Source organism: Staurois parvus, unplaced genomic scaffold (genome assembly GCF_062004578.1).
Source record: "Staurois parvus isolate SC_StPar_1 unplaced genomic scaffold, SC_StPar_1.0 ptg000287l, whole genome shotgun sequence".
NCBI classification, from domain to species: Eukaryota; Metazoa; Chordata; class Amphibia; order Anura; family Ranidae; genus Staurois; species Staurois parvus.
Window position 1 is genome coordinate 24,937,966 of NW_028318083.1, and position 25,707 is coordinate 24,963,672.

The window sequence follows — 25,707 nt, forward strand, 5'->3', positions numbered from 1 at the left end:
CTCCCAAAAAGTCTCACATGTTGTATCCCCAATGACAACTTTTGTGTTTTAAAAAAAAAAAAAAGTTTGTCATTTTCCAGAAACTTGTGGAAAAGAAATAAATCTTCCATGGGCTCAATATGCCTCCCAGCAGATAGCTTAGGGTGTCTACTTTCTGAAAAGGGGTCATTTGAGGGTGTTTGTACTATCTTGGTATTTTAACACCTCAAGAAATGTGGTAAGCAGTCAGAAAGTAAAAGTTGTGTAAATTCCATTATCTGTATATAGTTTGTAGACACTATAACTTTCACACAAAGCAATCAATATACACTTATTAGGATTTTTTTTAACCAAAAAAACATGTAGCAGAATACATTTTGGCCTAAATTTATGACGAAAGTTTAGTTTTTTTGGATATTGTTTAAAAAAAAAAAATTTCTCAATTTTTTTGTTTATAGCGCCAAAAATAAAAAGCGCACAGGTGATCAAATACCACCAAAAGAAATCTGTATTTGTGTGAAAAAAGGACATAAATTTCATTTATGTACCATTATTGCATGACCGTGCAATTGTCAGTTAAACTAATGCAGCACTGTTTAGCAAAACAAATGGCGTAAATTGCAGTATCTATACCATAGTTTGTAGATGCTATAACTTTCGCACAAAGCAATCAATATACACTTATTGGGATTTTTTTTACCAAAAACATGTAGCAGAATACATTTTGGCCTAAATTTATAACTAACTTTGAGTTTACTATATATGTTTTATAGCTGACAGTAAAAAATATAGTTTTTCTTCAAAGTTTTCGGTCTTTTTTTGTTTATAACACGAAATATAAAAAGCGCACAGGTGATCAAATACCACTGAAAGAAAGCTCTATTTGTGTGAAAAAAGGCCGTAAATTTTGTTTGGGTACAGCATTGCATGACCGTGCAATTATCAGTTGAATTAGTGCAGTGCCGAGTAGCAAAAAGAGGCCTGGCCATTAAGGGGGTAAATCCTCGGGAAAGTGGTTAAAGGAAAAATTAAAATTGCTGTTTACGTTTTGTTTGTTTTTGTTTTTTCCGGTCAGCTGCAGTACTGAACTTTCTCTCTGCTATATAGTATTAAAGTGGTTGTAAAGGCTGAAGGTTTTTCATTTTCAGGCATTCTATGTATGAAGGTAAAAATGTTACGGTGTGCAGCATCCCCTAATACTTGCCTTGGTTTGCTCTCCATCCAGCGATGTGCACTGGAGCCTCGGCTGTCCCAGGTCTCTCTCTGCTTGTTGGCTGAGACACAGCAGGAGCAGCAGCAGCAATTGGCTCCCACGGCTGTCAATCACAGCCAGTGAGCCAAAGAGGAAAGAACGGGGTGGGGCTAAGCCCTGGATCTATGTGTCTTATGGACGCATAGAGCGGGGCTCAGGAGCAAGCATTCACCAGTGCCCCCATAACAAGCAGCTTGCTGTTTGGAGCACTGGCCAGGAGGAAGGAGCCAGGAGTGCTGGCTGTGGACCCCACGCATTCGGAGCATACATGCAGCTTCATCATGCTGTCTGATGAAGGAGCATGTATGCTCAGAACTTGTGCCACAACTCCTGTTTCTGCAACCAGGTTCTGACGTCATCAGCTGTCATCTGTGCATCCATGCCAGCCAGGGAGCCCTGGGAACCAACAGTGCAGCCCAGACGGACTAGTATACCCTTACAGAGGACCAGTCGCAGGTTGCAACTGTGTGAGCTTGCTACATGCCTGATACAAGTGTGTTCCTTGTGAGTTTTCTACTTTAGAGTAAACATGTTGTTCTTATATGCTGCGCTCAGATGGTGCTGTTTTTTTTTTTTTTTTTTTTTTTTTTTTTTTAAATTTCTGTTTTGAACTGCATTTTACTGCTTCTGCATCCACCTCAGAGCTGCGCACATCAGCCCATACACAGTGTCTTCGTTCAGATCCATGCACCTGCTTTACAGGTCAACTTTTGACATGCAACTTTGTCCATGCGGCTACTATGTCTGCATCCACTTCTGTGGACTGCCTGCATGCATCTCTGAGGTGGATGCAGCAAAATGCGGCTCAGCATGATAGACGGGGCCTAACTCCATGTTTCTTGTGACTTTCAATAGTTGATCCAAACAATTTGCTTTTTACAAACAGATTTATCCCCTGTGAGGGCTGTATAAACTGTATGTAGCATCAGCCACAAACATTATTCAGTACTGTGTTCAGGCTGTGACAGAATTGAGTCACACTGAGCAGTGCTCAGACATTCACAGGAAGCTTCCTATGTAATCAATCAATAAGTTTTGAGCTCATCTCATATGTTTTAATCTGTTAGGGCTACCAACAAGCATATAGTGCAATGCCTGCCTGATTGGATACTGATTGGTTGGTTGGTTGTACGGTCAGATTGTATAGTGAGCCTGTGTGATAATTCTGGTTAGATTTAATAGGGAGAAGAGACTTCATGTATTACCCCTAGTCTGCTGTCTTCACCCATCATAAATTTCCAAAACAGTGTTGTCTTGGCTGCTTTAGTCACACTCGTACACATGGCATCCCACTGACATCTCCGTTCTCCCCCCCCCCCCCCCCCGCCAAGGATCTGAGCAGAACTTCGGCCCCCTTCCTTCCCCAATAGCCTCTTGGGTAACATCACAGGCCATTCATGAGGCACAGTGGGCAGCCTGCTGTGAAGCCGCAAGGAGTCAGTCGGTTGCCCACAGTTAAGATGCTGCCGCCTGGACCCTAAGATCAGCAGAGTGCTGAGATCGGGTGAGGACATTGCTGGATCCTGGGAAAGGTAAGTGTGTGTTATTTTTTAAAAGTCAGCAGATACAGTATTTGTAGCTGCTGATATTTAAAATTTTGCTTGAAGGGTGAAGAACCTTTTTTAATTAGCAGGTAGATCATCTCTGCTCAGGCCAAATCTTAAGTTCCCACAATTTCTGTCAAGAGAAAGCATGTTACTCTTCTTGTCCTCCAGCCATATCCCAGATCTTTTCTCTTGTGGTTTCCTTCAGGCCACTACCTTAATCTGCCAACAGGTGTATTTTCAGTATTGCAAGTCAGAGATCCAGTAAGCTGACTGGTAAAATTTTGGGGGACCCTTATGTATGACTGCGTGCTAAAATCCTGGGGAACCCTATGTATGACTGTCTGCTAAAATTCCAAGAGACCTTATGTATGACTGGCAGTCAAATCAGAGATACCTCTGATTTTTGCAGCTAAAATTCTGAGGAACCTTGTGTCTAGTTGACTGCTAAAATTCTACAGGACCTTTTTATATCTGATTGTCTGCTAATATTCCAGGGACCCTGTCCTGTGTCTGCTTAAATTGTAAGCGACCCCATATCTCACTGACTGCTAAAATTTCGAGGGACCTTATGCCTGACTCACTGAGTTAAAATTCCGGAGGATCCTACGTCTGATTGTAAAGCTTCCTTTGCATGTTTTGCCATTGGAGCTGACCACAGAATTTGTGGTCAAATCTGACAGATATGTCCTTCACCTTTTTATGATGATATTTTTCTTACAGATAAAAACTCTGAATTAGTGTTGTATACCATCACAATGTTTGCTAGTGATTTAATTTATATTTTTTTAAGAAATCAGTTTTGCGTGTAGTTCTTTCTACTGCATATTGCAATACAATGGGTTTGATTTACTAAAACTGGAAAGTGCAAAATCTGGTGCAGCTCTGCATAGAAATCAATCTGCTTTCAGGTTTTATTGTCAACGCTTAATTGAACAACTTGAAGTTAGAAGCTGATTGGCTACTATGCACAGCTGCACCAGATTTTGCACTCTCCAAATCAACACCAATGATTATAATCAATATTGATCTCTTAACTTGGCCATTTAGGAGTTCATATGCTTGGTGTTGGTGCAGTGTTTGCTCGTCTTGTTGCTCCGGCAGCTATGTAGGGTCACTAGGAGTGGTTGTCAGATGATTACAACAGATCATGTTTAGTAGGTCAGTATCCTTGTAAGCTAACCTCACTATGGCTGTGGAAGCAGATGGTGTTCTCCCAACCCCCAGTATTGCTCTCATTCCCGGCTATTTGATTTTTATTAGTGTGAAACGTCATGGTACCTGTTACATTTATTATAATTATTAATTTGTTATTGTTATTACACAGAAATAGACTGGGATGATTTTTTCATTTTGTTTGCTTTTCTTTTTTTTATAATATTTGTGATTTATAGCCTATGTGACCTAAATGTGATGTGTACAGTCATGGCCAAAACTATTGTCAGTATTTTTTGGGTTTTGCGTGGAATGGCAGATTTGGGTTTTTGTTTCTCCACTTTTCTGTGTCTTATCAATACAAACAAAAGAAATAAACATTAGAATTCCTAAATATTTGTAATTGCAACAATTTTCTGGGCAAAGTGGTGCATTATCTGACAGAAATGCAGTGGTGCCAATATTTGTTGGCCATGACTCTATATACTAAGAGAAAATCCATGCTAAACTAATAACTGGGCTTTGACCAGATGTTAGCAGAGGCTCCCAAGCGTTGGCTTCGCCCCTTACCCTGTTTGTCATTTGTCTTGCTTAGCTTTATGTCAAGCAAAATTGCCCCATGTTGCGTGCCTCATATAAGGGAGACGTGAACTTGATGGAATTTGAAATGTTCTAATATTCCATCCATGGAAATTCATACCTATTAAATGGAATAGATATAATAATTTACACATGGTTTAACATTTTTACATACTTTTTGTTCCTTCTTTCAGTTAGGACCCTTGTGACTCTGCTGCTTTTGACTGTCTGTATGTCAGAAATGTTCTTCTATTGTTTAGATTAAACCAATTACGGGATAATACACTTACCCCTGGTTCACATATGTGCGTTCCTGTGGGCCACGTTTTGTGCGGGCACGAGAGCCAATTCATTTGAATGGTCTCCCATGCCCCGGGACACGCAGGGAAGAAGTCCCTGCACTTCTTCTGAAAACGCAGCCTCCACGGGAACCTCTGTTCCCAGTGCGGTTGCGATTTCCAGTGTGGGCGGCGTGCCATTAGAATTAATGGCACCTGCCCACGGGTCTGCATTCTTCTGCGTGGGTGGATTTTTGTGCAGATCTGCAGCGGCAACACCCACACATATGTGAACCTAGCCTTAGAGGCTGTATTATTTTCACCTATTGAGGTGATACAGAAAGTTTGCCCTGCTTGACAGGTACAAAAAAGCAAAGTCACTGCACTATGGACTGCTACTTTTGTCCTTAGGTGATCCTATATACACTCACCGGCCACTTTATAAGGTACACCTTGCTAGTGCCAAGAAAATAACCCCCACACCATTGGATCCATGCTTTCATGTTGTTTGCGCCAAATTCTGTGGCATTTTGTGTGGCATTTTCGTCCACACAACTGCCGCTCACTGGATATTTTCTCTTTTTCGGGCCATTCTCTCTAAACCCTAAAGATGGTTGTGCTTGAAAATCCCAGTAGATCATCAGGTTTTGAAATACTCAGACCAGCCCGTCTGGTACCAACAACCATGCAACGTTCAAAGTCACTTAAATCCCTTTCTTCCCACTTCTGATGCTAGGTTTGAACTTCAGCAAGTCGTCTTCACCACATCTACATGCCTAAATGCATTGAGTTTCTGCCATGTGATTGGCTGATTAGTAATTTGTGTTACCAAGCAATTGAACAGGTGTACATAATAAAGTGGCCAGTGAGTGTATAATATACAGTATATTTTTAATATGTGGTGTTGGATGTGGAGGACAAATATTCTCTTTTCTACAAATTAATTTCTAATACAAGGCCCCCTGGTGTTTGAAAGGCATAACTAATTATCCAGGTCTCCTTTTTCTTGCAGGTACTATAATGGGATATACTATCCCAGCATATGTTTGGAACTTGGGCCCACTGTACTAATCCTAATTGACACTGCCAGGGAAAGAAAAGCTGGAGAAAGCCAAAGGAGAGACAAGGTGACCCTGAGCCAGGATGGATGAAGAAGGAGCCGACTGGCTTATGGCTTCTTTGCACCAACTAATATCCTGGGGAGCATCAGCTGCTATGATCTTTGGGGGAATAGTGCCATACATACCCCAGTACAGAGACATTAGAAGAACACAGAATGCAGAGGGCTTCTCAGTCTATGTATGTCTCATGCTACTAGTGGCCAATATACTGCGAATATTGTTTTGGTAAGTAACCACACTTTTGCACATGTTACAGTAAACTCTCCTGGTAGTACACTACAGAGGGTTCTGTTGTATTCAGATTATACACTGAAACCCAAGGATTAGGTCTTCTCTGTCAGGTTCCTATAGGGCCTTGGTTCTCTGAACAATCCAGCCTGGTCACTTTTTGTTCTTTGCTATCATCAGATCATGGGTGGGAAATGTTAGAGTACACAAACTAGTTAATGTACAGTTTGTAATGATAGGTCTAAACCAACGTGTAGTAACCCATAACAACCAGTAACAATTTAAAGTGATGCTAAACCCAGGACCCTGCATTCACTATATCTGGTCTCCCACAGTGCACACAACATGGAAATGCAATTATTTTAGTTACCGTAATATAAACTGCTAAATACATTTTCTCATCAGAAGTGAGAGCGGTCTTGTGACTTCGGCAGAGCACTGGTTAAAGCTTGTAGGAGGAGTTTTCTTTCTGCTCTAGGAGGATGTGAAACCCCTGACCTCTGTCTGGACAGTGCTGATTAGCTCTGATCACATGCACTCTCCCAAGAAGAAGAAAAAAACCCTCTATAGCAATACACACCAAACTGAGCATGTGTCTACAGATTCAGTCTGTATCAGGTGGTCATTTCAACAAGAGGAGGGGCAGAGTAGGAAGGATCAAACGGCCTTTTTAAATAATGCAGAGGATTAACCCCTTAGGTTCCACAGTGAGTATAACAAGCATGCTTTACTGCATATACAGACTGATTTTACTGTTGTGGGTTTAGTAACACGTTAAAGATGTACTTCCAGGAATGATCTTAACTGCATACGTACATAGGCCCAGCTTGTCTCCTTATGCACATGGCTACATACTGTGCCACAGCACCAATCCCAGTGAATCACCCTGGCTACTTTTTCTCTTTTTTTTCTTTTTAGAACTTTGAGACAATTCATTTAGTTATATTGAGCACGGCAGCACTGAGATGCTGTGGTTTGCATAACAGCCCAATGCAGTGACAAAAAGTATTGCACACAAACAATTTTTTTTTCAGCACAAACCACAGCAATGTAGTGGTGAGAACTAACACATTGTCATGTTTTTGCGTTGGGACAGCTCAACACATATGGTGTAAATTGGCCCTAATCACTTTGTGGCGTTCTTAGGTATTTGTGGTTCAACTGCTGTTTTCAGTGTGCATGTACTGTGCGTATGTAGATTAATGAAAAAACAATGGCCAAAGGTACTCTATCAAACAAAAGTCATATTTTAACAAAAGTAAACCAATATTTAGCAAATTCAGTGGATTAGAATGAATGACCCAGGCTCCCTCTGGCTGCCTGGAGATGACTGCAGATGACTAAAATACAACTAAAACGAAAATGAAATTTTAGTCAAAAGTCTATGACTAAAACTAAATCGAAATTCAATGTCAAAATTAACAGTAGTTAGTGGTAACCATAGGGAATGGCCCTGAAACAAAGGGCTGTCTGAACCTGGTGTAATTTTTGGTGTGCGTTTTTTTTTTTTTTTTATTCTAGTAACAATGAGCCAGCCTGTTGTCCAGCATTTTGGGATTGAACTTTGAAACTGCAGAACAGGGGTCAGCTTGACCTAGTGCTGAAATTTGCTAAATAGCATTTTATTGTTGTGAGTTTGTACACCTTTGCCAAGTTTTGGCTGAAAGTGATTTGGCATAGTGAACACAGCTTGATATGTGAAGTAGAAGTACAGGCATACCTCGGTTTACTAATTTAATTCGTTCTGCGGGACTTTTTGTATAGCGAAAATTGGAAACCTAAATGCCGTTTCCCATAGGACTGCATTGAAAACCAATTAATCCGTTCCGGAGGTCAGAAAAAAGTAAACGCTACGAAAATACTGCATGAGTTATTTTATGAGTTATGCAGTATTTTAGTAGTGACAACCATGTGTTAATGTTTCAGCGGGGTTCCCCACTGACAGCTGAATGTAAAAGAATTTTCGGCAATTAAAAAAAATAAATAAACGGCATGGGGTCCCTCCTTCCATCCATAGCAATCACTTCGGGTCCGGTATGGATTTTAAGTTTAAAAAAAAAAATATGGCGTGGGGGTCCCCCTCCCAAATCCTTACCAGACACTTATCCGAGCATATAGCCCAGCAGGTCAGGAAAGGGGGGATGAGTGAGCGCCCGCCCCCCCCTCCTGAACCATACCATGCCACATACCCTCAACATGGGGGGGGGGGTGCTTTGGGGCAGGGGGGGCTTTAACAAGGGGGGTCCCCAGATTCTGTCCCCCCCCCCCCCCCCATGTGAATGAGTTTAGGGTACATGGTCCTGCTACTCATTCACAAAAAAACAAAAAGTGTAGTGTGAAAAAAGACAGGACACGGTTTTTGACAAGTCCTTTATTAAAAGAAACAAATAAAAGAATGTCTCCCGCAGTAGATCCAACATCAATTACGATGTCCGCCCCCCTGCCCCAAAGCACCCCCCTATGTTGAGGGCATGTGGCCTGGTATGGTTCAGGATGGGGGGGGGGCGCTCTCTCGTCTCCTATTCCCCCCCCCCCCCCCCTTTCCTGACCTGCCGGACTGCATGCTCGGATAAGAGTCTGTAAGAGTCTGGTATACATTTTGGGGGGGACCTCCACGCTTTTTTTTTTTTTTTTTTTTTTTTTTTTTTTTTTTAATTCTGGTGTGGGAGTTCCCCTCAAAATTCAAACCAGACCCGAAGGGTGAGCTATAGTGAAGAAGAAAAAAAGCCGGCAATTGCATTTAAAAATCGGCACCGACATACACTTTGTATTGCAAAAAGAATTCGTAAAAAGTTTGTAGACCGAGGCACTATTTTCAGTGGATTTTCATTTGTTAACAGAGTAGTTTGTAAACCGAGGTATACCTGTACTGTAGGATGTCTGTGTGAATTTTTCAGCTGCTGTTCCCCAGTGATGGATATATCATGCCTGAGCAGCACTTGAATGTATCCAAGAAGTTCTAAACATGAGGTCAATAGGAACTTGCATTTCAAAATACTAGTCTTTTAAAACCTATATGACATTGGCCCAGTTTTATACAGATGAATTTTTGTGTTCCACAAGTTGCATTGTCTTAAAGGATAAGCTCACCTTTTAGATAAAAATAATAAATGCACTTTTTTTGCAGATAAAAAAAAAATGAGCAATTCTTATTTTTGTCCAAAGGAGCTTGGAAAGCATTGTACCAGAGATCAGTAGATCACTGATACCATGCAGGTCTCTTGCAGACCTGTCAGAATATCTGCTAGCCGTATGGGATGTAGGAGCAAGCAGATATTATGACAGGAAGCTTGAATGAACTACCACAGTGCTCCACATCTGTCAGAGGGAAGGGGGGGCGACAGCTGCGGCTATGGGAACATGTTACATGTTCCACCCTAAACACAGGTGGAACATGTAACATGTTCCCAAAGATGAACTTATCCTTTAACGTGAAACTGCACTGCATCTGAGCACCACAAAGTAAAAATGCTCATTTTTAATATTCAAAGCAAACTCCCTCATCCATCCATGTATCCGTGCTTTATTTTGCTGAGAAATCATTTTTAAAAACACCCCCCTAACTTTTCTGGAAGTGGCCACCTTGTGTATGGGCAAATGATTCATGTTTCATTTACTTCCTGGCATCTATCTGGCCTTAGCTCAGGCATAGGCTGAGCTGGGAACCCTCCCTCCCCTCCTGAAGACAGGTGGGATGTATGACATAATTAGCCTAGGCATGGAAACCAGAAAGTAACTGAATAAATGTTTAAAACAAGTAATTATGATATAGTTTACTATCTGTTTACTAATGCTAGCAGCAGAAGGATTAAAAATAGTTCATGTTGACTGAGAGAGTGAAGCTGCATTTTAAGACGGCCATACATGGATCAAAATTCGGCCGGTTTAGCAGGGACCTGCCGAACTTCGATCCATGTATGGGCAGACTGATTGTTACCCAAGTTGATCCTTTCATCGACTTGGGTACAAGCAGCCTGTCAGGTGTTTTTTTTTTTTTTTTTTTTTTTCCTCTTCCCCCCCCCCCCCCTTTCCTTCCACCTGTGGTAGAAAGAAAGGAAATCAATTCATCTATGGGCTGCCTACGCTTTTTAATAAGGTGGGTGTTAAAGGACAAAGCCAGTTATAGACAATTATAGATAATCTCATCCCCTTCCTTATGTTCTCACTCGTACCCTTTTCTTTTTGTCCTTGCCATTGATTCCCTTTTGGTATTTAATTTTTGTGTCTTGGATTTTTTTTTTCTCTGGTTTTTGATTAAAACCCAATTAAAGTCCAAAAATAGATATGAAATCAAATGAAATAAAGGCAGGTATATTAATTCCAGGGTGGATTTGATTTAAATCACGATTTAAATCACTAGTCAGTAAGGCTTGATTTAAATCCTAGTTTTCTACATAAAGACTAATTCTTGCTGGTATAACTTTAATATGCAAGTAGATGAAGATTTTTAGAACAACAACTTTCCATATTAGTTTTTTTATCCCCAGTTTAATAGGTTAATCATTCATATTTGGACAACTTTTCTGTTGTACTTAGGAAGGAGAAAAATAATAATCATTACCTTAATAACAATTTAAATAGATTTATTCAACTGAAATAACATTCCAGCATATGTTATTTGCGTAAACAAACATCCATGTTTGTTAACTAATTTGGCTAAACAAAACATATATATTTTAAGAAACTTAGACTGTCAGCCCCTTCCTCCTCACACTTAGGCTACGTTCACACTAGCCTTGTGTGCAGGCGGCAGAGAGGCGTTTGGGAAGCGTTTTTACCACTTCCCAAACGCCTCTGCCAATTCTGCACATTACAGCTCATGGTGCTGTTCTAACAGGAGCGTTTGCGTCGCGTCGCGGCAAAACGGACGCCTCTGGTCGAGTCAGGAGGCTTTGAAGCCTCCTATTCTCGTCTATGGTGCCGCTCTGCAAACGCCCGGCCGGTGTTTGCGGTGCGGTTGCGACGCGGTTGCGGGGCGTTTGCGGAGCGGTAACACCACTCAAATGCATTATAGGCGTTTGTGGGGCGTTATTAACGCTCGGCAAACGCCTAGCAACCTCCGCTAAACCGCGCATGCGGCGTTTGCGGAGCGTTTGCCGAGCGTTAAAAACGCTCCGCAAACACCGGACCAACGCTTGCCAAACGCTATAGGGGCGTTTGGCAAGCGTTGGCAAAACAGCCTAGTGTGAACGAGCCCTTAGTTTCACTTTCTTCTTGTTCAGATCTATTCCACTCCAAACAATCAGAAAAATATTGTTTCTATTATATTCACTGAACTTCTTGAAACTTAGCAGTGAAGGGGTTGATTCTGTATTCATAGGTTTGTAGAAGTTAGGATTCAGGTCTTTTTCTTAACTCTGTTCATGTTATAACATTTTTGCTGTGAAGAAGAGGCATGTGATCTCCGCTGAGTCAAATTCAGTTTTGAGAACTGCAAAAGTAAACCAAGCATCTGTGATAATATCTTGTAGGCAGAGAAACTGCCCAATAATCTTACAAAAACCTCTGGAAGAGCATGACGTTGTGAATGGATTCATGGAATTCATTTACCAAAAAAATTAAACATATACAGCCTTATTCTACATAATTAAAAAAACTAATTTTTATTTTATGATGGAATAACCTTTGGATGGTAATATATTTTCCTCAAAAATCATTTTATTTAAAAAAAATCTGATTTAAATAAAAAAAATCTGATTATTTTTTTTTTTTTTTTATCATTGATTTTTATCCACCCTGATTAATTCTATATCACAGTCTTTGCCCTATTGATATCTGGCAGCTCTGTCTGTAGTGGCTTTAAGTAGAAGTCTGCCCAAAGATTTAGGGAGGGTAAAGGTAAGAACCTCTGCCAGGTTTTTATTGCTGTCATCCCTGGGTAGGTAGGAACTTCAACCCCCCCCCCTTTTTTTGCACTTATCGGGACAGCGTATTCATTTAAAAAAAAACATACAGATTTAGCAAAAAAGTAACTTTTTTTTAAAAGAAGAGAGGATATATTTACCTTTCTGGTGGCCCATTTGTTGAAATGCTACCTCTTTGCTATACCTCCATGTGTGGGAAATACCTGCTTCCCTGCTGTGTGATATAGTTTCTCCTGCAAGCTCGTATGTCATTACAGGACATACGATCCAGCAGGAGGAACCACAGCATGCAGTGGGGGAAAACCGCTTTTGGACACCTGACTAGTCGAATATTTACTGTGGTCAGGGAGCAGCGAATGGCGAGGTTTTAACAAATTGGTTGCCAGAAAGGTAAGCATATTTCCTCTTCCTTTACTGGTATCCTTCACATACTAAATGACCTAGAGCTGACATAGTCCTGTAAATCAATATTCTGTGCTTTTAATCTATGTAACTGCACCTTTGATCCTGTTCGACCTTTACAAGTATTGCTGTACAAGCCCGAGTTGCTTGTCACACAGTTGTTGGCTGTTTCGCATTCCCTTTTCTCTCTGCATGAAACAAAGTAATGATTTTTTTTTTAGTGTGGGGGATTGAGAATACCTGTCCTGCCTTTTTACTTGAGTGATAAATTGCTATTCTAGGAAAATCAGGTTACAAGCAGAAATCGGATCTCCAAGGAAATCTTCCAGTTGGCTGTTACCTATCACAGTTAAAGCTGAATGCCAGCCTTATTTTCGGTTTGCTCAGATTTACAGGCTCCTCTCCTATACTGAAATTGTTTACCCTGATTTCACTGCACACTGTGACCTTTTCACAATGTGCAATGGAAGCTGCAGCAAGTCATAAAGCCCACTTAACTTGTTGGCTGGTGGAAGTGTAGCATCTATGTGCCCTTTCTTCTTGAGCTCTACTGTCCTTGGCTCACTCCTTGTATTGGATTTCAGTTTCTTAAATCTTGGAGGCTCAGCATTGCATGTGGGTTGTTACCTAGGGTGGTCTACATGCAAATTTAGTCTGTATAGGAGTGCCCACTCCTTCAGTCTGACATCTGCCCATGAAGACATATGGATGTTTGCATAACTTCTCCCAAGAGATAGTCCACTGCTCTTCAGAGAAGTATTGAGACAGCATAGTGTGATGTTTTAAGGATGCTAACTGCAGTGCCCTCCTGGCCTCTCCAACCAATTCCATATTTCTGCTTTTACAGCCAAATTGGGATAACGTCTACTTCTATATTTGTTACAAGTTCCCATTAACATAGCATAACTTCAAAAAATGTAATTTGTTGGTGGTCAGAACTGCCATGGCTGATCGAATGCAGGTTTCTCAGCAACGTTCACCAGGACCGTTCAGAAACCAATCTAACTATCAGCTTCTGACAGACAGAGGGCTACACACAGATTGAAATTTGGCGACTGCTGAACCAGACAAATTTCGTCCAGTGTGTATCCAGCTTTAGCATCGCCAATGACACCTTATCCTAAGAAACCTCTAAAACACGGGTGTCAAACTGGAGACCCTCAAGCTGTTGCCAAACTACAAGTCCCATGAGGCATTGCAAGATTGACTGTTGCAATCATGACTCCCAAAGGCAGAGGCATGATGGGACTTGTAGTTTTGTAACAGCTGGAGGGCCACCAGTTTGACACCCCTGCTCATGTATTAAACTGTATTGTCTCCCGTTATATTGTAAAGTGCTGAGCAAACTGGTGGCGCTATATAAATCCTGTGTAATAATGTAAGGAATATTGAACAGTTTTTAAGGTACGCTGTGTAGATGGAAACACACAGCAAACATATAGTGGGGTTTTCTCAAATTTGAATGCAATAGTGGAAATACCCTTTTAAGGCTCCTAACCCCAGTTCCTAGCTTCCCTACTGGAAATTCTTTTTGTTTCAGCAATGGGACTGGAGCTAGTTATGGGACAACATGTATGCAAGTATACTACACCTAAGATACAAGACACTGTGCATTGTTGGTTGAGATCATGGGCGGACTGACCATTTGGAAACTCGGGCACTGTCCGAGGGCCCGGGGTCAGTAGGGGGCCCCATGAGATGCCCCTGGTACCTTTTTTTTATAGGCTTTTTTTGAGTTTGGGCAAGGACACAGGGGCCCCATGATCCCCTTTTGCCTGGGGACCCCATGAGTTGTCAGTCCGCCCCTGCTTGAGATTATGTATTCACTTGCAGTTTACAGGAAGAGTTTTAGTGTAGTAGTTTTGTTTGATCTGTTGAGTACTATGGCTTGGAATGCTAATTTGAACTATCAACCTTTTTATCTCAGGTTTGGACGTCATTTTGAATCCCCGTTACTATGGCAGAGTATCATTATGATCACCACCATGCTGCTAATGCTGAAACTGTGCACAGACGTACGCGTTGCAAGTGAGATCAGCACAAAACGACGTGCATTTACAGGTTAGTTATATCTTATGTGCCTGCAGATGTTTCCTTAAAAAAGGATGCCAGCTTTCTGTTAATATACTGGGGAAAGAGCCTTGGTTCTCTGAAAGCGGACATTATACAACTTTAAAGACAGTCATGGAAATTGGTTACTCTCATGTAAAGGTAACAAGAGAAAAGTATTAGCATTTTTTTAAGGTCTCATGGAGCAGTTTGAGTCTTAGAAGGCCTATTTAGATTATGAAAAGTGGTTGCTTATAAAGATATAACTGCTGCCAATAGATAGCACTGTTTGCCATGCACTTATTAACACATGCAGTAATTGTGCATGGATGAGTGCCTTCAGTGTTTATCTGGATATTTTTTTTATAGATCTTCTCAATGCAGAGATAACTGCAGACTACAAAGCGGTGGCTGAAATCATAGGCACGTAGCTACTTGCAAATGGAATACATAATAAACATGTACAGTAGCTATAAAAATCTTGGTCTACTGGTTGCACCAATGTAGGTGCACATTTCACAGAATATCAAGTTTATTTACTTGATTGTTTTATATACTAGTCTTTTATACTGTATGTAGCGTACTCTCTGCTTTGGATGTATTTGTGAAAAGCATGAAGAACATCCAGATGGAGATGGAAGTACAAATGCATTTGTATTTACTTAAGAGGATTTCCTGAAGCCCAGGAACATACTTAGTACTTCCAGGTATGGGGAAACGCTTGACACCTTCCCTACCTACCCACAGTGCAACACTCCGTGTCTGAGTGGCCAGGCCCAAGCTGGTCACTTTCCCTAGGAACAGGTGAAATATGCCCAACATACACTATATAGAATAGACAAGCTGCACCAACGCCTATTACTTTTCAATAAAACAGTATTGTTCATGAAGTAACACAGGCTCCTCCCCTGACTTTTTATTGAAAAGTACATAGTAGTGGGGTATGCTGTCTGGAGAGAGACCTGGAACTGGAACACCTGCAGCTGGTTCGGCTGTAAGTGTTATCCTACATTTGTAGCTTGTACCTGTCTCAAATACAGAAATTAACAAGACATAAAATACAGAAGAAGAGTATTAATGCTAACCTGTCCTGTTACCCATCTTTGTAAATCATAAACCTTTTTAGTGTCAGTGAAATTATTTCAAAACTCCAAAATTATTCTTCCAAATTCTGATCCATAATGAACTTGTGCCTCCAAAAATGCTGTATACCTCCAAAGAATAAAAATAAAACTGGATAGTGTATTATCCTCAGTACAACAGTGATTAAATCATATATAGAAGTGTAAAAAAAAAAACCTTTTTTTTTTTATGCAAACACAAAACCACACAAAAAACCTGAAAAACATGAGATGGTGAAGCACTCTGTGTACACTTCTATAGACACACTTCTCTGTGAACACTCCATGAGCTAATTCAGCCACGTAGAAGTGTTCACAGAGAAGTGTGTCTATAGAAGTGTTCAAAGAGAAGTGTGTATATAGAAGTGTTCACAGAGAAGTGTGTATATAGAAGTGTACACAGAGTGCTTCACTATCTCACGTTTTTCAGGTTTGTTCTGTGGTTTTGTGTTTGCACAAAAAAAGTTTTAATACACTATCCAGTTTTATTTTTATTCTTTGGAGGTATACTGCATTTTTGGAGGCACACAGTGATTATGGATCAGAATTTGGAAGAATAATTTTGGATTTTTTTTTAAAAAATAATTTCCCTGACACTAAAAATGTTTGATTTTACAATTTTTGACTTTCAAGGGTGAAAGTGGGACTTTTCAGTGTCAATATATAGGGTGTTTATTGTATCACAGTTTGCTATATCATTTTTTGGATACCGATTTTGTATCACACACATGTCCTGTTGCCCAGTCCTCAGGTCTTCGATCTGTGTAGAGCTGAGGATACCAGAAGAACATTTAGCATCTGACACTTCTTCATTTAGCATCTTCTGCGACATGCTTTGGTTTCACCCCTTGGCTGCTATGTTATTGGGAACACAATTTTTTTTTCTTTCTGCACTGTAGCAGTAAACAATGGAGTTTACCATGATAAAACAATAAACGGCACATCAATGTCCGGTCCAAACGTTTTTACTGAAATATCAAATGGTATAGCTGCACATACATTGTCCTTGCCTGGGACTGCTACTTCTTAATGCGTTTCTCCAACTGGCTTGTTCACAAGGTCCTTGTGATCCGCATGAAAATGTCAGTTTGGTAAAACACGTTAAAGTGTTACTAAACCCACAACAGTAATATCAGTCTGTATATGCAGTAAAGCATGCTTGTTATACTCACTGTGGAACCTAAGGGGTTAATCATCTGCACTGTGTAAAAAGGCTGTTTGATCCTTCCTTCTCTGCCCCTCCTCTTGTTGAAATGACCACCTGATACAGGCTGAACCCGTGGTCACATGCACATGCTCAGATTGCTGTGTATTGCTAGAGCGTTTTTTTTTTTCTTGGGAGCATGCATGTGATCAGCACAGGGCCAATCAGCACTGTCCAGACAGGGTTAGAGGTTTCACATCCTCCTAGAGCAAAAAGAAAACCCCTCCTACAAGCTTTAACCAGTGCTCTGCTGAAGTCACAAGACTGCTCTAACTGCTGATGAGAAAAGGTATTTAGCAGTTTATATTTACTAAAATAATTGCATTTCCATGTTCTGTGTACTGTGGGAGACCAGATATAGTGAATGCAGGGTCCTGGGTTTAGTAACACAGTCCTGGACTGGAACTGTGTGTGCAGCTATACCCCTTGATATTTCTGTAAAAAGCTTTTGGATCAAAAGTCAGTGTGCGGTTTCTTTTTCATCAGTCTATGGATGGCAAGTGGAGCCAAGTCTCTTGAACCGGCACCTGGGCGTTTACTGTTCAATGGGCAGCGCTTTGGCTGAATGGTTAGCACTTCTGCCTGGCAGCACTAAGGTCGTCGGCCGAATCCCAACCACCGCACTACCTGCCTGGAGTTTGCATGTTCTCCCTGTGCCTGCTTGGCTTTCCTCCGGGTACTTCGGTTTTCTGCCCCACTCCAGAGACATGTTGGTAGGTTAATTGGCTCCTGTCTAAAATTGGCCCTAGTATGTGTATGTATGAATGTAAGTTAGGGACCTTGGATTGTAAGCAGGGGCGGACTGACAACTCATGGGGCCCCCGGGCAATAGGGGATCATGGGGCCCGTGTCCTTGCCCAAACCCAAAAAAACCTATGAAAAAGGTACCAGGGACATCTCATGGGGCCCCCTACTGACCCCAGGCCCTCAGGCAGAGCCTGAGTTTCCAAATGGTCAGTCCACCCCTGATTGTAAGCTCCCTGAGGGTAGGGACTGATGTGAAATGTACAATATATATGTAAAGCTCTGTGTAAATTGAAGGCGCTACATAAGTACCTGCAATAAATAATAAATGATACAACTGGACTGAATAACACACATATATTACATACAGATATCAGAGCGGTACAGAAGTCATATATATGCATATACAACTGTAATATGCTGGGGATTTCGGTGTCTTCTTCTTGTCCAGGATTGGCAGGGAGAATAGAGGGGGGATCGCAAAACTTCCTGCATGCACATAAATAATATATGTGTAGGTTTCCAGAGAATGCTGTAACATCATACATAATGTATGTAAGTTTCCAAAGGATGCTACATGTTCACAATGTTTTTTTATTTTCTGAGCAGTAAATTTTAATTGCTTCAGACTTATTCAAACATCTGAAAACTGGTTAAACTGCTGTCCAAATAAAGCCAAATTAAAGTTTGTATAGCCTCAGTATTGTATAAGTAACCGTATACTGCTGTACACTGACAACATTCTGTACCTGTTGGTGAAATGCTGACATTACCCAATGAGCAGACATACATGTAACAAAACAAGTACTGAGTAAAACTAATCTTGCTGCCCTGACTTGTACTAGTAGATTTGTGAAAAAAATTAACATTTTAGAGACATAAGAGATTGCTTTCGACGATCTGAACATTCCATGTGTTTTGGCTCAGCTGAAACCCCTATAGCCGTAGTAAACCCAAAACCAAAAATGTATTCTATTGCAGCTTACCAATCGCTAGATGTGGTGGCTACATTCATTTTCTTTTCTTTGTCTTTTTTCTATGCTCTAAATGAATGAGCACAGGAGGCACAGCGGACAGAAGCATTGTCTGGAGAGGAAGGGAATTGTTAAATGTATCAGCAGATTTAAACACACTAACAAATTGAAGCCAAACTTCAGCTCACACTTTTAATCAGTTACAGCAAACCCTTTTTTCCTTTTGAGATGAGGACTTTACATAAAGAAATAAAATCTGGTAATTTTAAGCACCCTTGGCAGTGTTGAATGGTCGGTCTCATCTATGTAAACGGATGCATTCTGCTGGAGAGCTTGTGCTTTTAAAAAACAGGCTTGCTGGCTGGATCAAAAGGTGAAAAAAAAACACTTACAAAAGAAAATGAATGCAGCCATAACATCTAAGAATTGGTAATCTGCCATATATTAAAGGTTTGCTTTGATAAGGGGTAGCTTGGCTTGTATGAGCATTCCATTTAAGAATTGGAAGAAAGAGGGAAAGGACTGCACAAAGCCTGGCCCTAATTTAGCAGGGGGAAAACCAAAGAAACCGCCAATCAAGGTGAAGTGGAATAGGATGATCGCACATAGATGGAAGTAAAAAGCCGACTCTTTATTGTAATCCAAAAAGTCAACAACATCATTGTAACCAACAAAGAGACAGGATCTGTTGACGTGTTTCATGCCTGACGCCCGTTAGGCTCAGCTGTTGTTAATGATATATGTTGAAAGCGTTTACGGTAAATGTTCTGAATGAGTTGTGGATATGTTATGACTAAGTGCCACTAGGTGTGAAACACATCAACAGGTCCTGTCTCTTTGGTGATTGCAGTGATGCTGCGGTGATGTTGTCTTGAGTCTTTGGATTCACAATAAAGAGTTGGCTTTTCACTTCCATCGTGTGCGATCATCCTATTTCACTTCATCTTCATTCTGAGCAGTTACAAGCTGCATCAACACCTGTTCTTTAATGAGGCATGAGTGGTGTGGACCGACCTGGTGCTGACATTAAAGGGACTGTATCTTTTTTGCCTAAAGAATACAGAGAATTCGCAGAGACTCCTCCTCAGCACCTATATAGTTCAAAAGGCAGGTTCAAGAAGTGCCGTCAGCACAGGAATCACAGCATGCAGGCAGCAAGGTACCATTGGGATAAGTAGTCCTTAAACACTTGACCTCCAGAAAGTTTTGCCTTTTTCATGACCAGGGCATTTTTTTTGCTATTCAGCACTGTGCTACTTTAACTGACATTTGCTTGGTCATGCAACACTGTACTCAAATGAAATTTATATAATTTCTTTCACACAAATAGAGCTATCCAAAAAAAAAAAAAAATCAAGTTTCTTCTTAAATTTAGGCCATATGTACTCTGCTACATGTCTTTGGTACAAAAAACTGAAAAAGTGTATATTAAATGGCTTGTGTGACAGTTATAGCGTCTACAAATTATGGTGTATATATATTGGTATTTACACAGCTGTAGACACTATACTAACAATGGCGATAATCAGCAACTTATAGTGTGGCAGGCAATCCGGCGTTAATGCTAGGTACACAAAGGGAGTTTTTTTTTTTTTGGTTTAACCTAGCGGGCTGAACAAAAAAAAAACTTGACAGGCTGCTGTACTTACTAATGTTGCGATGTTAGTGCAGCGATCTCCCCGCTGGGCTATTGCATTCTCACCCCCCCCACACTAGAACACACTGATCAGTACTCGCAGCCACTGGCTGCAATCAGTGATCGGATACTGGTTTTCCAGAATGAGAAAGGGAAAACAAGCGCCATCTAAGTGTAGTGTTAAGATCAACCTTTTTTATAGTTATAAGCAGATGCAATCACAAGGAAAGATGTGACCGGGCCTAAACTGTGTAAAAGGCTGTCATCAATACTGGTCCCGGACTGTAAGGAGATGGAGGCTGTGGGCCCACTGACAGGATGTTCTGGAGACTCCCAGAGCTTCCTGATTGGTGTGGAATGCAGCGAAAGTGACATTACGACCGGAAATGACGCCCAAAAATGCGCTCCTTCTTCAGGCCATGAGGAAGCCATCTTAGGAAAGGTATATATTGGCAAACAGGCGGCACATATTAAGCCCGTGGCCGCATAGGATAACATAAAATAAGTACCCATGAATTGCAAGGGGGGTGGTAAATGAGTACCAACATATCTAAAAACATGAGTATGCAGGTCATTGACCCTCCGATGACATACACGCAGGAGGAAGGCAGTGCATATCATTGTGGAACTACAATAACCAGCCATCCTGTTACGAATTGGGGTATTTACACTGCTTCACTAAAAATGGGAAGGACAAAGTAGTAGTATAATAAAAAATGTGTATATAAACCTCAAACTTGTAAATAAATATAAAAAAGAAGAGGGCAATTATTTATATGGATCTAAATACATAGGTATAGATTATCTGCTACATATGTACACGTGTATAGCTACATATGTATGAAGTATAAGATACTGCCTGAGAAATCTGGCAAAAGGGTCCTATCGGTTCCGTGTGGTTTTGTGTGGGGGGCTTACCTGGTTGGAAGATAAAGTATAAATGGATTCATATATAAGGGGGGACATAGGCTAAAGTATTTCAAATTTCGTATGAACGTACTGTGTTGGCCACCACAAGGGTTGACTGCTAGAGCTTGTGGGGCAGCCTAAGAAAAAGAGCACTCTCTTCAATGTCTTCATTGAGGCCTCCCAGTGACAAAGTGTCAAGGGTGTAAATCCTGAATGTCTGCCTTTGGTAAAAACATTTGAATTGCTCTGCTGCAGGGAGTGTCCTAGGGATAGACTTAATGACCCAAACCCTAAGTCCAGATGAGGAATTGTCATGAAATTCCAGAAAATGTTATGTTTGTCGATTCCTTTTTTGACCAAACGTCGGTGTTCCCCAAACCTTTTCCAGAGGGTACGCATAGTTCTGCCAACATAGAGAAGTCCTCATAGGTAGGTCAGGCAGTAGACCACATGGTCAGAGGAACAATTGGTTTCCAGCATGCCCGTTCAATAATTGTTAGACCAGCTTCTGTTGGATAGGTTGCTGCTTCAACATGGGTTGAATGTTGGCCAGTTTCTGTTGATATTCAGCCTGTGTGTACCAGCCTTAACTGACACTGGCTGGGAGGGACACTAACTCGGGTTACAGGACACATAGCCTGCCTGTATTTCATAGTCTGTTTAGTCTGCAGCAATATGCAGGCTTTGCTTGAGCAGGAGGCAGGTTAAAGAGGCAGGCTCTGATTAGGAGGGGGTGCAGATTGTGATTGGTCAGGGTTTGGTGGTTTAACAAACTACCTAATACAGGCATGCTGTGTGTTTGCACAGTGTCCTGTACCTCCAAATAGTCAGCCAAAGGATGAAGACTGACCCCAGAAGAACGGATCAGCTTCTGTGTCTTGTGTGACTAATTAAGAACAAGGAAGAAAGGTGACTGGCAGGATCAACCAGGTATTTCATCTGGAACAAATACTTGAAAATGATAGCGATTATGATTTATAAAATACATATATGTAACACATGCATTAAAAAAAATATTAAAGTTAACATACAATTTAATATGTTGTCAGTGGTTTTTGCCAAACTGCTCCTACTTGTACCTCACAGTTCAGAAGCTCAGTTGGGTCTATTTACTCTATGCCTGCACTTTATGCCTCGGTCACTCTTTGCCTTTGATTGTTTGATTGCAGCTTTTGAACAAACATACCTAAGGAAGTGGACCTTTTTTAATTTTAATGAAACACACCACAAAGCATGGGTATGCATGGGCACAGAATGTGCTGTGATGTGGGTGTGTTTCTGCTGCTGTAATAGTACATTGGGGTACCATTCAAATTGAATGGTTAACATGCTGTGGTAATGTGCAGTAAAATGCTTCTTTTACCGCCTGTTGCTGTAGTAAGAAGATTATTTCTTTGACGTTTAGGCTGACAAGTGTGTGTGTGTGTGTGTGTGTGTGTGTGTGTATTATTTTTTTTATTTTTTTTTATTTTAGTTTTCCCAAACATCGTTTAATTTAAAGCCATCATGATATATATAACATGGTCTATGGAAAATGCCTAAACCTATTGACACCATTGTACCATCGATGACCGTAAAAATAGGGTGGCTTCACACTGCCCCACTGCAGCACCAAAAAGTGCACCAAAACCACGGAACTCTATAGGAAAGTTCCGCTAATCCGCACCAAAACATGGGTTAGCTGCGCTTTGCCCAAAGCGCAGCAGGACACTGTGAAGCTGCCCTTAGTTTGTTCAACATTATTGCAGTGTTATGTGGCTACCACCTATATCAATTTTTTTTTGTTTGTTTGTAATAAATGTTGCTGTCATCCCTACTGTTAAATACAGTCTCATGTTAAATAATTACAAAAAGGATTTGTATTTTTTTTTAGTGATGTACAAACTGAGCATTTCACTCTGTAATGATATACAGTAACATGATGACATGAACTCAGCAAGCCTTGAAGGTCAGCCTCAGACTGTGACAATTGCTGTAATAAATGCATTTCTGGGTGGGGTGCTGTATAATGGATCAGTCATTAAGTTGCAGGTGTGTAAATCTTAGCTTGGCGTTAGATGAAACTGGAACAGTTTGAAGTCATTAAAAAGCTATTTTTTTAAAATAAAACACTGTATCAATGCTCTGTTTTCTTCTTTCTTTTCTTCTATTGTTTAATTTTTATAGCCTCAGATAGTAAGGATGAAGAATTCAAAACTCATCCCAAGAGATGCTTTCTGGGTATGTACTATTAACACCCACCTTGCATGAGGATAATAACCTTCCCACCTCATTTTAATAGTAACCACTTTTAATTTAAATTTTTTTTTCACCTTGACCTTAACCCAATGTTACAATTCACTCCCAGACCTGATTTTGCTTTTTTAATAGTTTTTGTTCTGAAAGTTTTCAACTAAACAGTTACTGTCTGAAAATATTTGTGTGTGTTCATTTGGCTATAGCTGGCCTATTTTAATGTGTATGAGAGGAGAATTGTTCTAGCCCATGGCTGCCATTGGATGAACAAGTAACGGTTTACTGTTCTTATAGTGGTCTTGTCATCTTTTAGGGGCTCTTGCAAATGGGTAAATGCATCATGCTTGCTGGTTCATTCAGCTCAGATTGAACTTCCGAGATACTTATGAGTCCTTCTGAGATCTGCTACTGACCACTTTCTAAGCCACTTTTCCGTTGACTTGTATTGGGTGAAAAGTAGTTGTGCTGCAATTAAATATTCCTTTACACAAGCTCTAAAATTGCTAAATAGACAGCCTGTATGTTCATCCTAAACTTTCGTTCTTTGTTTTGGATATACTGCTGTATTTGGGGCACCATTAGAGAGATTTACACTCCCTGTCCTGCTGACAACATTTTACCAGACAGGAAATCGGGAGGAGGGGTGACTCTCCAACAGCACCACAAACTTATATTAACCACTTCAAGTCCGGACACTTTCACCCCCTTCCTGTCCAGGCCAATTTTCAGCTTTCAATGCTATCACACTTTGAATGACAATTGCGCGGTCATGCAACACTGTACCCATGTGAATTTTTTATCATTTTTTGAGACAGATAAAACTTTATTTTGGTGGTATTTATTCACCACTAGGATTTTTTTTTTTTTTTTTTGCTACAGTATATAAATGAAAGTCTAAACATTTTGAAAAAAAATTTTGCAAATCTTTCTTCATAAATCTTGGCCAAAATTTATTCAGCTATCGTTTGTAGTAAGAAAAAAAATAACCCAAATTAGTTTATAACCAAAAAAATTTTAATTTTTTCAAAACAAAATTTTTTTTACATTCTTTTCTTTTTTTTTTTTATTATTATTTTTTTTTTTTAACATGCTGTCACCCTAGCAGTACCCTAGTAACACTGTACTACTTGTGGGGGGTGATGAAGATTTGTTGTTTTTTTTTTTTTTCACACTGATTGCTTTTACACCCGTAAAGGCTGTAAAAGCAATAATTTCTCCTTCCCTCTGGCTTCATTCTTGCAGCCATTAAGAAATGCTGTGTGAGCTGTGATTGGTCACAGCTTGTTATATGGTACAGGCTGTTGTGAATAGCCTTGTACTATGTGACCTCTGCAATCATTCACAGATTTCACAAGTAGTAAGCAATGATGTCAGGAAATAACATCTTGTTTACTACTGCTCATGTGATCACTGATGGACCAATCAGTGATCACATGAATCGGGACCTCACACAGAGGACACAGCGGGCCCCGGATCACGGGGCCGCACGCTCCCAGGGAGCGCGCACAGGCAGTGAATGCAGGTGACATTTAGAAACATCAAACCGCTTCTGCGGTGCTCCCGTCCAGCCGTTTATAGACATGGGCTGGACGGGAAGTTGTTAAAAGAATTTCTTTAGAAGAGTAAGGGAGGGCTAGAACCACAGTCAGGTTTTTATTTTTCCCAGTGTCCCCGTTACAGATTTTTCTCACTTTCTCTCTGATGCAACAGTTGGCAGCAGGACAGGAAGTGATCAGAAATCTCTCTAAGAGCGCCTTGGATACTTGTAAAAGCCCGCAGAAGTTCTAGTTCTTCCCCACTCTAAAATGTGGGAAAGTTTTTGGCTTGACTATTCATGTGATGTTCCCCAGTAAGGCATTCTGCTTAGAGACATAGCACATCCCCTTACAGTAAAATGGAAGGTCTGTTTACCTTATCCCCAGTTTACTGTAAGGGATGACAGATGAGTATCCACAAGTTTTGGGATATTTGGCATTTCTAAGAATCCCGCAGGTATGATAATGTCACCCTTGCCTAGGCGCCACATGTGGAAACCAGGGGTAAGACAAGAATATTTAATAATGTTTTTACCCCTTGGGATATCTTTTATTTTCACTGTAAAGCTGCTAGTTATGATGGGGAAGAGGCCTTTATGTATTATGGTACAACTGAAGACTTCTCTATTACAGTCTAAACTAGTACCAAGTCAAGTTACTATGTGATGCATAAGCTACATTCCTTATGTTCCTTGGCAGAGCCAAATCCTCCCTTGTTTGTGCCTCACATGCTCCCCCTCCCAGACACTGCAGCTCACATTGGGAGGGTTTTGGCTGCAGAGGCAGTGCTGTTGTTCCAGAAAGCAGTGGGCAGAACTAGGCGTGGGCAGAAGCGGACTAACAAGCTACAGGCTGGGGAATCGGCAGTTCCAATGCTAATAGCCATGTCCCTGACAAC

At 40.7% G+C, this 25,707-nt stretch overlaps 1 protein-coding gene across 2 annotated transcripts in view; it reads left to right on the plus strand.

Annotated features, from left to right (window-relative positions):
- The window catches only part of SLC66A2 (solute carrier family 66 member 2), a 150,501-nt gene that overhangs the window by 11,521 nt on the left and 113,273 nt on the right, over positions 1 to 25,707 (plus strand). Inside the window, exons 2-4 of one of the 2 annotated variants that reach the window (XM_089682334.1) lie at positions 5,800 to 6,133; positions 14,330 to 14,463; positions 23,206 to 23,259. In XM_089682334.1, coding sequence (XP_089538460.1) covers positions 5,931 to 6,133; positions 14,330 to 14,463; positions 23,206 to 23,259 — 391 coding nt within the window. In that variant the 5' untranslated portion in view covers positions 5,800 to 5,930. The remainder of the gene's footprint in view (positions 1 to 5,799; positions 6,134 to 14,329; positions 14,464 to 23,205; positions 23,260 to 25,707) is intronic. The other variant, XM_089682336.1, reaches the window with a different exon arrangement.